Source organism: Colobus angolensis, unplaced genomic scaffold (assembly GCF_000951035.1).
Source record: "Colobus angolensis palliatus isolate OR3802 unplaced genomic scaffold, Cang.pa_1.0 Scaffold263, whole genome shotgun sequence".
Lineage (NCBI taxonomy): Eukaryota > Metazoa > Chordata > Mammalia > Primates > Cercopithecidae > Colobus > Colobus angolensis.
The window spans coordinates 445,851-457,315 of NW_012115855.1; the positions used below are offsets into that span (position 1 = coordinate 445,851).

The 11,465-nt window shown below is 40.3% G+C and overlaps 1 protein-coding gene across 6 annotated transcripts in view; it reads right to left on the reverse strand.

Moving 5' to 3' along the window:
* PCMT1 (protein-L-isoaspartate (D-aspartate) O-methyltransferase) overlaps positions 1 to 11,465 on the reverse strand; it is a 75,842-nt gene that overhangs the window by 11,149 nt on the left and 53,228 nt on the right. For 3 of the 6 annotated variants that reach the window (XM_011947375.1, XM_011947374.1, XM_011947372.1), the window contains 3 exons: positions 10,030 to 10,150; positions 7,474 to 7,559; positions 1,537 to 1,753 (listed from right to left, as the gene is read on the reverse strand). In XM_011947375.1, the coding sequence (XP_011802765.1) occupies positions 1,574 to 1,753; positions 7,474 to 7,559; positions 10,030 to 10,150 (387 nt within the window). In that variant the 3' untranslated portion in view covers positions 1,537 to 1,573. The remainder of the gene's footprint in view (positions 1 to 1,536; positions 1,754 to 7,473; positions 7,560 to 10,029; positions 10,151 to 11,465) is intronic. The other 3 variants (XM_011947373.1, XM_011947371.1, XM_011947369.1) reach the window with 2 other exon arrangements.

The following is an 11,465-nucleotide window of genomic DNA, read 5'->3' on the forward strand; positions in this document are numbered from 1 at the left end:
ACCATGCCCAGCTAATTTTTGTGTTTTTAGTAGAGACACGGTTTCACCATGTTGGCCAGGCTGGTCTCAAACTCCTGACTTAAGATGATTGGCTCGCCTTAGCCTTCCAAAGTGCTGGGATTACAGGCATAAAATGCCTGGCCTAAAATGCTTTTTTTTTTTCTTTCAGTGGCTGTGTTCTAGGCTATAATTCACAGAAAATAGCTATTGGTGAAGAATAAAAACAAAATTGAGAGATCTACTAAACTTATTATCACCACTTTTACTTATTAAGAAAACATTTTAAAATAAGAATCTTTATGTCGAATAAAAATAGATTCTAAGACAAGGAAACTGTAAAGCCTTTCTTGTTCTGGCATTTAATTTCAAGTAATTTGGGCTAATGGCACTGTTATGTACTGATGTCACTCTCTCTCATGGAAGGGAGTGGGAAGCAGAGGAAAAGAGAAGAGAGATCTTGGCTTCAAACAAAATACTCAGATTATGCTGAGACATAAAACAAAAGTGGACATTCTTTATAAGCCATGCTGGCTGAAAGTTGCTGCATGCTGCTGACCCTTTGGGTGGGTTTGTGAGACCTGGGCACTCACTGGGTAACTTGTAGAATCCTTGCCTGTCCCTAGGAATTTAGCCAGAATAGCTTAAACAGTGGTTGGCCTATTCTATAGAATGGGGAGAAGGTGACTCTTAAACAAGGCTGAATGAAAAATAGATATGGGCTGTCAGGTATCTATGATTTGGTTGAAACAGATAAACCAAGATGAGAGGTAGAATGTCCTCTCTGGTATTGTGACATTTTAGAAAATTGAGACAACTGTTATCTTTCCCCTTCTTTCTCCTTGTTGGTACAATAAACAGGGCAGGAAATGACGGTCCCTGGTTTTTTTTTTTTTGTTTTTTGTTTTTTTTGAGACAGAGCCTCGCTCCGTGTCACAGGCTGGAGAGCAGTGTCAAAATCTCGGCCCACTGCAACCTCTGCCTCCAGGGCTTAAGCGATTCTCCTGGCTCAGCCTCCTGAGTAGCTGGGATTACAGGCCTGCGCCCCAACATCCAGCTGATTTTGTATTTTTAATAGAGACGGGGTTTCACCATGTTGGCCAGGCTAGTCTCAAACTCCTGACCTCAAGTGATCTGCCCACCTCGGCCTCCCAAAGTGCTGGGATTACAGGCGTGAGCCACTCCGCCTGGCCTCTTTTACAGACCAAACTCATTGTTTCCATGCCCATCCAGTGCTATAAAAATAATTTAAAAATATAAAAACAGAGTGGCTGATAATGAATAAAAAATCCTTACAAAGTACTGAATTGTAGCTGAAAGTCTCTTAAAAAAAACAAAGAAAAAAAAAGCCTTTGTGCCAACCAAGTCTCACCCTCCCTTTCCCAAAGATATATATGTTAAACCAAAATAAGGGCAGACCATGCAACATTTTTCACATTTTTAATGTAGTGAATTTCTGATGTTATAATGGAGGAGCATAAAGGTGACAACCAAAAACAGCTCTTGTAATCTAATGTCTTAAAATCCACACCCTTTCACCTTGCATGTGTGGAAGAAGAAAGAGCAGAAGATAAAATCACTTCCACCTGGACCACTGCTTTTCTTTATCTGTTAAAGGCACGTATATCACCCCCATCAGAGGCTTCATTTTGACGCTGCCATCTTGTAGCTTGTCATACTGCTCCAACATTTGGTTTCCACCTGCAGGACCAACTGGCAATATCAATCTTCCTCCAGGCTTTAACTGGTCTATTAGCTAAAAGAAAAAACAAAAAAAGCACATACACACCAAGTTACAGATTTTATTTTATTTTATTTATTTATGTATGAAACAGGGTCTCATTCTGTCACTCAGGCTGGAGTGCAGTGACATGATCTCGGCTCACTGCAACCTCTGCCTCCTGGGTTCAAGCGATTCTCCTGCCTCAGTCTCTCAAGCAGCTGGGACTACAGGCACATGCCACCATGCCCTGCTAATTTTTGTATTTTTAGCAAAGACGGGGTTTCACCATATTGGCCACACTGGTCTGAAACTCCTGACCTCAAGTACTCCACCCACCTCAGGCTCCCAAAGTGCTTGGATTACAGGTGTGAGCTACCGTGCCTGGCCCAGATTTTATATTAATAGTCATTTGACATCATTATAAACAACTTTTAGTGTCCATGGGCAGAAAGCAGAAATGTTCTTCATTTAGTATATACAGGTTAAGGCCGGACATGGTGGCTCACGCCTGTAATTCCAGCACTTTGGGAGGCCAAAGTGGGCAGATCACTTGAGGTCAGGAGTTTAAGACCGGCCTGGCCAACACAGTGAAACCCCAACTCTACTAAAAAAGTACAAAAATTAGCCAGGCTTGGTGTCGGATGCCTGTAGTCCTATCTACTCAGGAGGCTGAGGCAGGAGAACTCCTTGAACCTGGAGATGGAGGCTGCAGTTAGCCAAGATCACGCCACCACACTCCAGCCTGGGTGACACAGCGAAACTCCGTCTTAAAAAATAAATACACAGTATATACAGATTGAGCATCAATAATCTGAAAACCCAAAACTGGAAATGCTCCAAAATCCAAAACTCTGAACATCAACATGACACCACAAGTAGATAATTTCACAACTGACATGTGGCAAGTCGCAGTCAAAATGCAGTCACAACTTTATTCCATGCACAAAATTATTTGAAATATTACATAAAATTACCTTCAGGCTATGTGTATAAGAGTTATAACATAAATGAGTTTTGTTTAGAGTTGGCCCCATCCCCAAGATATCTCATTATGTATATGCAAATATTCCAAAGTGCGAAAAAATCTGAAAAAATCCAAAATCCAAAACACTTCTGGTCCCAAGCATTTTGGATAAAGGATACTCACCCTGTACATACTTTGATTGTTATATTATTACTCAACTATCAGCCTCCTCTACTAAACTACAAGCTCTTGAGGATGGGGACTGTGTCTTATTCATCTTTGTGCCTTTAGCATCTAACACAGTACCTGGTACAACTGCAGTGCTCAAAATGTTTGAACTGAACCACCTAACACAGAACTATCCTCTTGGCAGGCCAAAGGCAGAACATAGAATTCTAATGCCTGTGTGCCTGTTTGGAATCTTTGTGGATTCGAAGGAAGGAGGAGGGGAGGAGAGGAAGTGTAGAAAATCAACAAGGAATCCCTATCCTATTATTGTAGAATCTAGGGCATCACTGAAGGGATAAGGGAACCCTAGTTATATGATTAAATTCAGGTTTACTGGTACCATAAGGAGGGAAGGTAGGGCTGGAGTCCCTGTAGCATTACAATGAAGAACCAAGAGTACTCAATGAAAGCTCTTACAGTCAGAAAACTTTTAAATCATGTTACCATTTTCATATAGCTTTATGGATCACTATTAATAAAAGACATTAAAGAAGAAACCTTACTTCGGTTTTTTGTTGTAGTTTTTCGTTTTTTTGAGACTGAGTCTCACTCTGTCATCCAGGCTGGAGTACAGCAGCACGATCTCGGCTCACTGCAACCTCTGCCTCCCGGATTCAAGCAATTCTCATGCCTCAGCCTCCCAAGTAGCTGGGATTACAGGTGCCCACCATTGAGCCCGACTAATTTTTTTTGTATTTTTAGTAGAGACAGGCTTTCAACATGTTGGCCAGGCTGGTCTCAAACTCCTAACCTCAAGTGATCCGCCCGCCTCGGCCTCCTAAAGTGCTGGGATTACAGGCATGAGCCACCACACCCAGCCAGAAACCTTACTTTGGGTATTTATTACCTCAGGAAAGGGTGCCCTCAGTCAAAATTTTGGTTGTCTGCAAGTCTATTTTGTTGTTTTTCTCAATTTCAAGGCTTATTAATGATAAACAGCTGACTTCCTCTCCCTACCCCCACCCTTGCTCTCTAAATCCAGTTATTTCAAATCATTTTAGCTATGTCTTCTAGTATTTACCTTTATATTTCAAAACATAAGCTAGATAAGGATTGAACTCTCTTAATCTACATTCTGCTTCCTTTCCCCAAACCAACCAATCATTTTTTATTAAAATCATTTCTAGTTATGACTGTGTAACTATGATTTGCTGCTGAGTCAAGAAGTATCCAATGATTGTTTCCTTTCCTCCTCTTGCTCCAAATCTGAGCTGGTTATTCTCCAGGCCTGCTGCACAGCTTCCATCCAGGCCCTTCCCTTTGTAACAATCCCGTAAACTTCCATGCCTCTGCCTGATCAAGATGCCCTATGTGGTTTCCTCTTTTGGTTTCTCCTACTGTCTGTCTCTTCCCTCATTTCATTTTTGGATGACACAAATAGCATTTTAAGACATTAAATTTTAAGACATTTTAAGACATCTTAATCATTTAAGAAAGTTACTTCGGAAGCATTTTGTGAAACAGTGCATGGAATGTATTAAAAGAAAGAGATGGAGATCTGCAAACCTAAAACTATCTTTAATCTATTTGGTGATGTGTGTGCATACATAATTCAAGGTTGGAAATAATTTTCAGCTTAGAATTTGATGGTTTGGTATTCTGACTTACAAATTCTAATGCTGTTTGCAGTCTGATGCCTTTCTGATTACCAGTCCTTAACAGGAAATGTTTTATTTTTCTAGAAGCTTTTATTTATTTATTTATTTATTTATTTATTTTTAGAGACAGGGTCTTGCTCTGTCACCTAGGCTGAAATACAGCAGTGCAATTATGGTTCACTGAAATCTCAACTTCCCGGGCACAAGCAATCCCCACCTCAGCCTGCCATGTAGTTGCGACTACAGGCACAGGCTGCCACATCTGGCTAATTTTTAAATTGTTTTGTACAGATGGGGTCTTGATATGTTGCCCAGGCTGGTCTCAAACTCAGGTTCTCAAGGGATCCTCCTTCCTTGGCCTCCCAAACTGCTGAGATTACAAGTGTGAGCCACTGCACCTGGCCTCTAGCGCCTTTCAGAATCTTTTCTTTATTCCCTAATATTCTGAATATACATGATATGGTTCTTTTTTCTTATTTTAAAAATTCTTTGTGTTAGGCACTCAGTTGCAAACTATAGAATTATGTCCATCGGTTTTTAGAAAATTTCTTACTTAGGGATTAGTGCTGATCATTCCTCATGCGGAGTTTCAAGCAGCACTCCCTCTTTTCAGACCCATGCTTTACCTATGATTTTCAAGGTCTTGATGCCACCAATTCCTAAGCCTTTTCAGAGTTTTGCAGAGCAAACTGCGTATGCATAATATTTCACTCTGTAGTCTCTTTAGTTTCCATTTCCTCCACCCTCCTGGGTCAGCTATTATTCCATCTGCTTTCTATCTTCACACACTGTAGAGTTCAGGATTGCAGGTATAGTCTCCTAGTTAACTGAGTATGGAGTTTATGCTTCTGTTTTTCCGGCTATCTTGGGGTGATATCCAAGAGAAGGCATAAACCTCTTTATTCTGCTATCTTAAAACTGGAAAGCCCCTTCAGTACATCTATCTTAAATCAGATGTATACATACCCCTATAATACCTGCAAGTATTACTACAATATTTAAATTCAATGTAATTAAATCTAGAAATATCTTTCAGGATCACCTCAGGGTCCCAGTAGGGAGAAATGGGCCCTGCACCCACCCCCGTCATTTAAGCACAGTTCTATTTCAGGTTTTAACTGTTCACTCTAGGTTGTCAATATATTTTTTTTTGAAAAGTTAAAAACTCATTGGTCATGTGTTCAAATTCAATTGAGCTGTTTGTTTATGACTTGTAAAATTTTCTGTATTATATTAATACTTCAGTTAAAATGTGTTAAAACCACTGGTTCAATCTACTTTTCTTTTTTTTCGAGACAGGGTCTCACTTTGTCACCCAGGCTGGAATGCAGTAGTGTAAGCATGGCTCACTGCAGCCTCAACCTCTCAGGCTCAGGCAATCCAAGCTATCCTCCCACCTCAGCCTCTTGAGTAGCTGGGACTACAAGTGCCTGCCACATCAAATTTTGTATTTTTTGTAGAGATGGGGTTTTGCCATGCTGCCAAGGCTGGTTTCGAACTTCTGAGCGCAAGTGATTCATCCGCCTTAGTCTCCCAAAGTGCTGGGATTACAGGCGTGAGCTATTTTAAAAACAACAACAAAACAAAACAAAACAAAACAAAAAACAGATGATCAACAGGGCCAAAGCAATTAAGTGATTTTCCCAGTCACTCGGCCAATAAGCAGCAAGTCAATGACCAGAACAAATTATCCAACTTTCAGCTTCCCATAACTGATCTAAGACTACAAAAAAACCAGATGAGACTAGGCAGAAGAAACAGTGTCACCTTCATCCCCTGGTCATCTAGTCAAGAACTATGCAAGAGGCATATGTAACAGAAATCTAGGACCACAGGCTAGAGTGCCACGGCACAAACATGGCTCAATGCAGCCTCAACCACTTGGGCTCAAGCAATTTTCCCACCTCAGCCCCCAGAGTAACTGGGGCTACAGGCATATGCGCCACCATACCTGGCTAATTTTTTTTTTTTAAACAGGGTCTTGCCATGTTACTCAGACTGGTCTCAAACTCCTAGGCTCAAACAATCCTCCCACCTTGGCCTCCCAAGGTGCTGGGGTTACAGGCATGAGCCATCATGCCTGGCTATATATCCTACTATTCTTTAAGATTCAGTTCAAGTTCCATCCCTGTGTGATGTCTCCTTGACCACTCACTGCACAATTCTCTCCCTCATATGCATATTTTATTTTCCTTCCAATAGATATCATGTGTTAATTATATACTATCATATCGCTAATTTCCTGGTTACATATATGACGTATCTCTTCTAGAATACAAGCTTTGTGAGAATACAATGTATGGCAAATACTTTCTCATATCTCCCATACACCAAATACAGCCGTACATATTATGGTATTTAAAAAACATCAAACTGGCCAGGCGCAGTGGCTCACGCCTGTAATCCCAGCACTTTGGGAGGTTGAGGTGGGCAGATCACCCGAGGTCAGGAGTTCAAGACCAGCCTGGCCAACATGGTGAAACCCTGTCTCTACTAAGAATACAAAAATTAGCTGGGCGTGGTGGCAGGCGCCTGTAATCCCAGCTATTCGGGAGGCCGAGGCAGGAGAATCACTTGAACCCAGGAAGTGGAGGTTGCAGTGAGCTGAAATTACACCACTGCACTCCAGCCTGGGCGACAACAGCAAATCTCCACCTCAAAGAAAAAAAAAAAAAAATCAAACTGATTATCAGGTCATAAACTCCAAAGGGATTTTTCCAATTCTACTGTTGTCCTAGTTCTTACCTGGATCAAATATGAGCGCCACAAGCTGGGGTTTAGTAATTTTCATGTCATTTATACAATTGTTTGCATATGAAAAAAGAGTAATAGCTAATTGTAACCAAAATGTATGATACGAAAATCTAATTATATTTTAAACATCATCTAGAAGTCTTTTCTATTTAAGTCTTGTAGAGTTTTAGTTGAATAAAACACACAAACAGAAAAAAATCCCGACTCACCGCCTGGGGTACAACGGGGGCTGCAGCTCCTACATGAATGGCGTCATAAGGGGCTTCTTCAGCATATCCCATTCTTCCATCCCCCACTGAAAGAAAAACAGCTATGCTTTAAAAACCTGTTCAGATCAAACTTAATGTGAAGAATTCTAGTACAGGAGGTTTACAATGGAGAAAGGATAGATTTTTCAATAAATAATCCTGGGACAACTGGATATTCACTTTTTTGCTGTTTTTAACTCATTTTATTTTATTTTTTGTTTGGTCAGAAACATTAAAACAATGGAATTTGATTTTGATGAAAAACTGGAGTTTACAATCATTTAGTAAACGAAAAGCACTTCATTTTCCTATCTCGCAACTCTTTTTTATGAACTCCTAACCTCAGGTGATCCACCCACCTCGGCCTCCCAAAGTGCTAGGTTTACAGGCATGAGCCTGTATCCCACAACTCTTAAGAACAAAAGCATTAGTAAATAAATATCTGTGAACAGATTAAGGATAAGGCAGACTGGATAATAAACCACCTCTGTCGTTCACACTCCCTGCACGTGACTCACTCTAAAGGGTGAAACGCACTGGAGATAACGGAACTTATAAGTTCTGTTTTAAATCTTATCCTAATCATTCAAATAAACCCAAGATAAATAATTTTTACTCCTTATGGGCAGCAAACTACATGAATTTTACTGGAGGAATACTTTGGCAGAAGCACCTATTTAAGTTAACTTAATATATAGTACCTTAATAGTACTACATTCAAAAGTGATACAAGATAGTCCCATGCTTCTCTCAATTCAGTAACAGTTATGCCATCAGGACAACAGGTAATTCCTATTTTATAGTAATCCAGAATAGATTGAAACACAGTGGAACCAATTCCCTCTGCTACTCCATACTCTCCTTTCTCATTGGGTTGTGTAAAGTTATGTTCTTGGCCAGATCCAAACAAACATCCTGCCCAACACTGTATTTTGTTCTGCAGTAGAAACATACGGGTCTACAACAAATCTAGTGTTATTCACTATTGGTGCTATTCGTTCAGATGTTCTTATATTCCGAGCTCCTTCTTTTGCATTCTCAAATACAAACACCATCTCCCCAGATATCTTAACAGCTATTATCTAAACTTGACTGACTACTGTAATGCTGTTCCCAGCACTGCTAATGGAACCATATGGGGAGGCTTTTGGAGAACAAGGACTGCTTGGACAAGAGGAACTGTGCTCAGGTAATCCGCCCGCCTCAGCCTCCCAAAGTGCTGGGATTACAGGCATGAGCCACCGCGTCCAGCTGGAGAAGTAACATTTCTAATACAAGGAGTTGAGACGCTGTTCTTTCATGAGATGAATCCCATGATCTGTCACTTGACCTTCATCTATCTCTTGATCTCTCATGTCTCTCACTGGCAACATGAGACTCATTTTGGTGTGGTTTACTCCTGTATTCCCCTTTCAGTGTCCACAGAGGATCAGGGCAAAGGCCAAGGCCAGCAACAACTCCACTTCCTCCTCAGTCACATCCCTCTAGAAGTGGCTGTGGAGGCAGCCACTCAGGCGGCTGTGGCTACTAGAGCTGCCCAGGCCTATTTTTTAATTTAATTTAATTTTATTTTATTTTATTTATTGATTTGAGACGGACTCTAGCTCTGTTGCCAGGCTGGAGTTCAGTGGCGCGATCTCAGCTCACTGCAACCTCTGCCTCTCGGGTTCAAGCGATTCTCCTGCCTCAGCCTCCCGAGTAGCTGGGACTACAGGCATGTGCCACCACACCCACCTAATTTTTGTATTTCTGGTAGAGACGGGGTTTCACCATGTTGATCAGGCTGGTCTCAAACTCCTGACCTCCTGATCTGCCCACCTCAGCCTCCCAAAGTGCTGGGATTACAGGTGTGAGCCACCGCTCCTGGTCAGTATTTTATTTTTTAAATAGAACTGAGTGTGTCTGGGGAAGACAACTGGATATTCCTATACAAAAACATATAACTGCACCTTTACCTCATACATACACAAAAACCAACATCAGGAAGATCAAAGACCTAAACATGAAAAGCTAAAAATGATAAAGGTTCTAAGAAATAATAAGAGACGTATCTTCATGGCCTCAGAGTATCCTTAAAAAGCACTGAAAAAAACTGGTAAGTCTGAGTACATTAAAATTAAGAATTTCTATTATCAAAAGGGTAAGATGAAAAGGCACACCCCAGATGGGAGAAGAAATGTATTTATATATATAAAGGGCTAGAAGCCCTATAAGTCAAAAATACAAGCAATCCAATATCTGAACAGGCACTCCACAAAAGACAAAATCCAAATGGCCAAACACATTACAAAAAATTCAATCTCATAGGTTAATAGGAAAATACAAAATTAAACTCACAAAGAGATGACTGCAAAATACTCACTAGGTGAGCAAAAAGAATAATCATTTTTATTTTTTAGTACTTAAAAGTGATTGTAAAAAAATACAATAATTATATCTGAGTATTATTTAGCTTGCATTGGATCGTCTGAAAATAAAAATCCTCTGAAGAAATTTTTAAAGTTTTCTGATACTCACCAACAAGCTGTACTCTCCCTGAAGACAGAAGTGTTGGATCGTCCTTCCTGACATTATTTATTGAGTCATCTACTAGCTCTTTAATGTGATCAATTCCTATGACTTTTCCAGTACATCCAACCTTGAAAAGAGAAAACAATTCAGTTCATTGGGCTAAATTTGTTTTTCTAAAGTATTATTGAAGTTTTTCCTTATCTAAAGTCATATTCTGCAAAGAGAAAACAAAAATAGCTTAAGCCTTCTATAGATTGCTAAACACTCAGTTTCTCATACATTATTTACCATATATACACCTTTCTCAACTATCACTCCCACTGAATAAAACTTATAATACTAAGAAAAATTACTTTCTTAGATTAAATCCAGAACTTTGAAGAAAATTACCAATATTTAATAGTAGTACAGTAATTTTTTATTTAAATGCCATCTAAAGTATAACTTTAAATATTAAAATGTTACATAATGAATTTGACAAGGAGGAATTTTTTTTTTTTTTTGAGACAGAGTCTTGCTCTGTCACCCAGGCTGGAGTGCAGTGGTGCAATCTCAGCTCACTGCAACCTCTGCCACCCGGGTCCAAGCGATTCTCCTGCCTCAGCCTCCTGAGTAGCTGGGATTACAGGTGCGCACCATCATGCCTGGCTAATTTTTTTTGTATTTTTAGTAGAGACAGAGTTTCACCATGTTAGTCAGCCTGGTCTCAAATTCCTGACCTCGTGATCCACCTGCCTCGGCCTCCCAAAGTGCTGGATTACAGGAGTGAACCACCACACACCCTGCCTCCCGCCTAATGGGAAGAAATTTCTACACTTGATTCTACTGCTGTTAGTAGAAAACAAGAAAATATATACAGTAGCTCACACCTATATTCCCAGCACTTTGGGAGGCAGAAGCAGGTAGACTACTTGAGCCCAGGAGTTCAAGACCAGCCTGCAACATGGCAAAACCCCGTCTCTACAAAAGAATACAAAAACTAGCCAGGTGTGGTGTCATATGCCTGCGGTCCCACCTACTCAGGAGGCTGACATGGTGCGAGGATCACTTGAACCTGGGAGGCAGAGGCTGCAGTGAGCTGAGATCGTGCCACTACACTCCAGCCTAGATGACAGAGTAAGACCCTGTCTCAGAAAACAAAAAACAAAAAGCAACAACAACAAAAATCCCTTCTTTGCATATTTATTTATTTGTAAATTAAAATATTAAGTATAAATGTTTTAAGAAAAAATATAAAAATTTTAAAAAGTAACCCTTACAAAGCCTTTGAAGTCAGACTATCTGGGTTCTTGTCTAAGTGTCATCACTTGCATACATACATACCTTGGCAAGTTAACCATTCCTTCTCCTTTTTTTTTCTTTGAGATAAAGTCTTGCTTTGTCGGCCAGGCTGGAGTACAGTGGCACGATCTCAGCTCACTGCAAGCTCTGTCTCCCGGGCT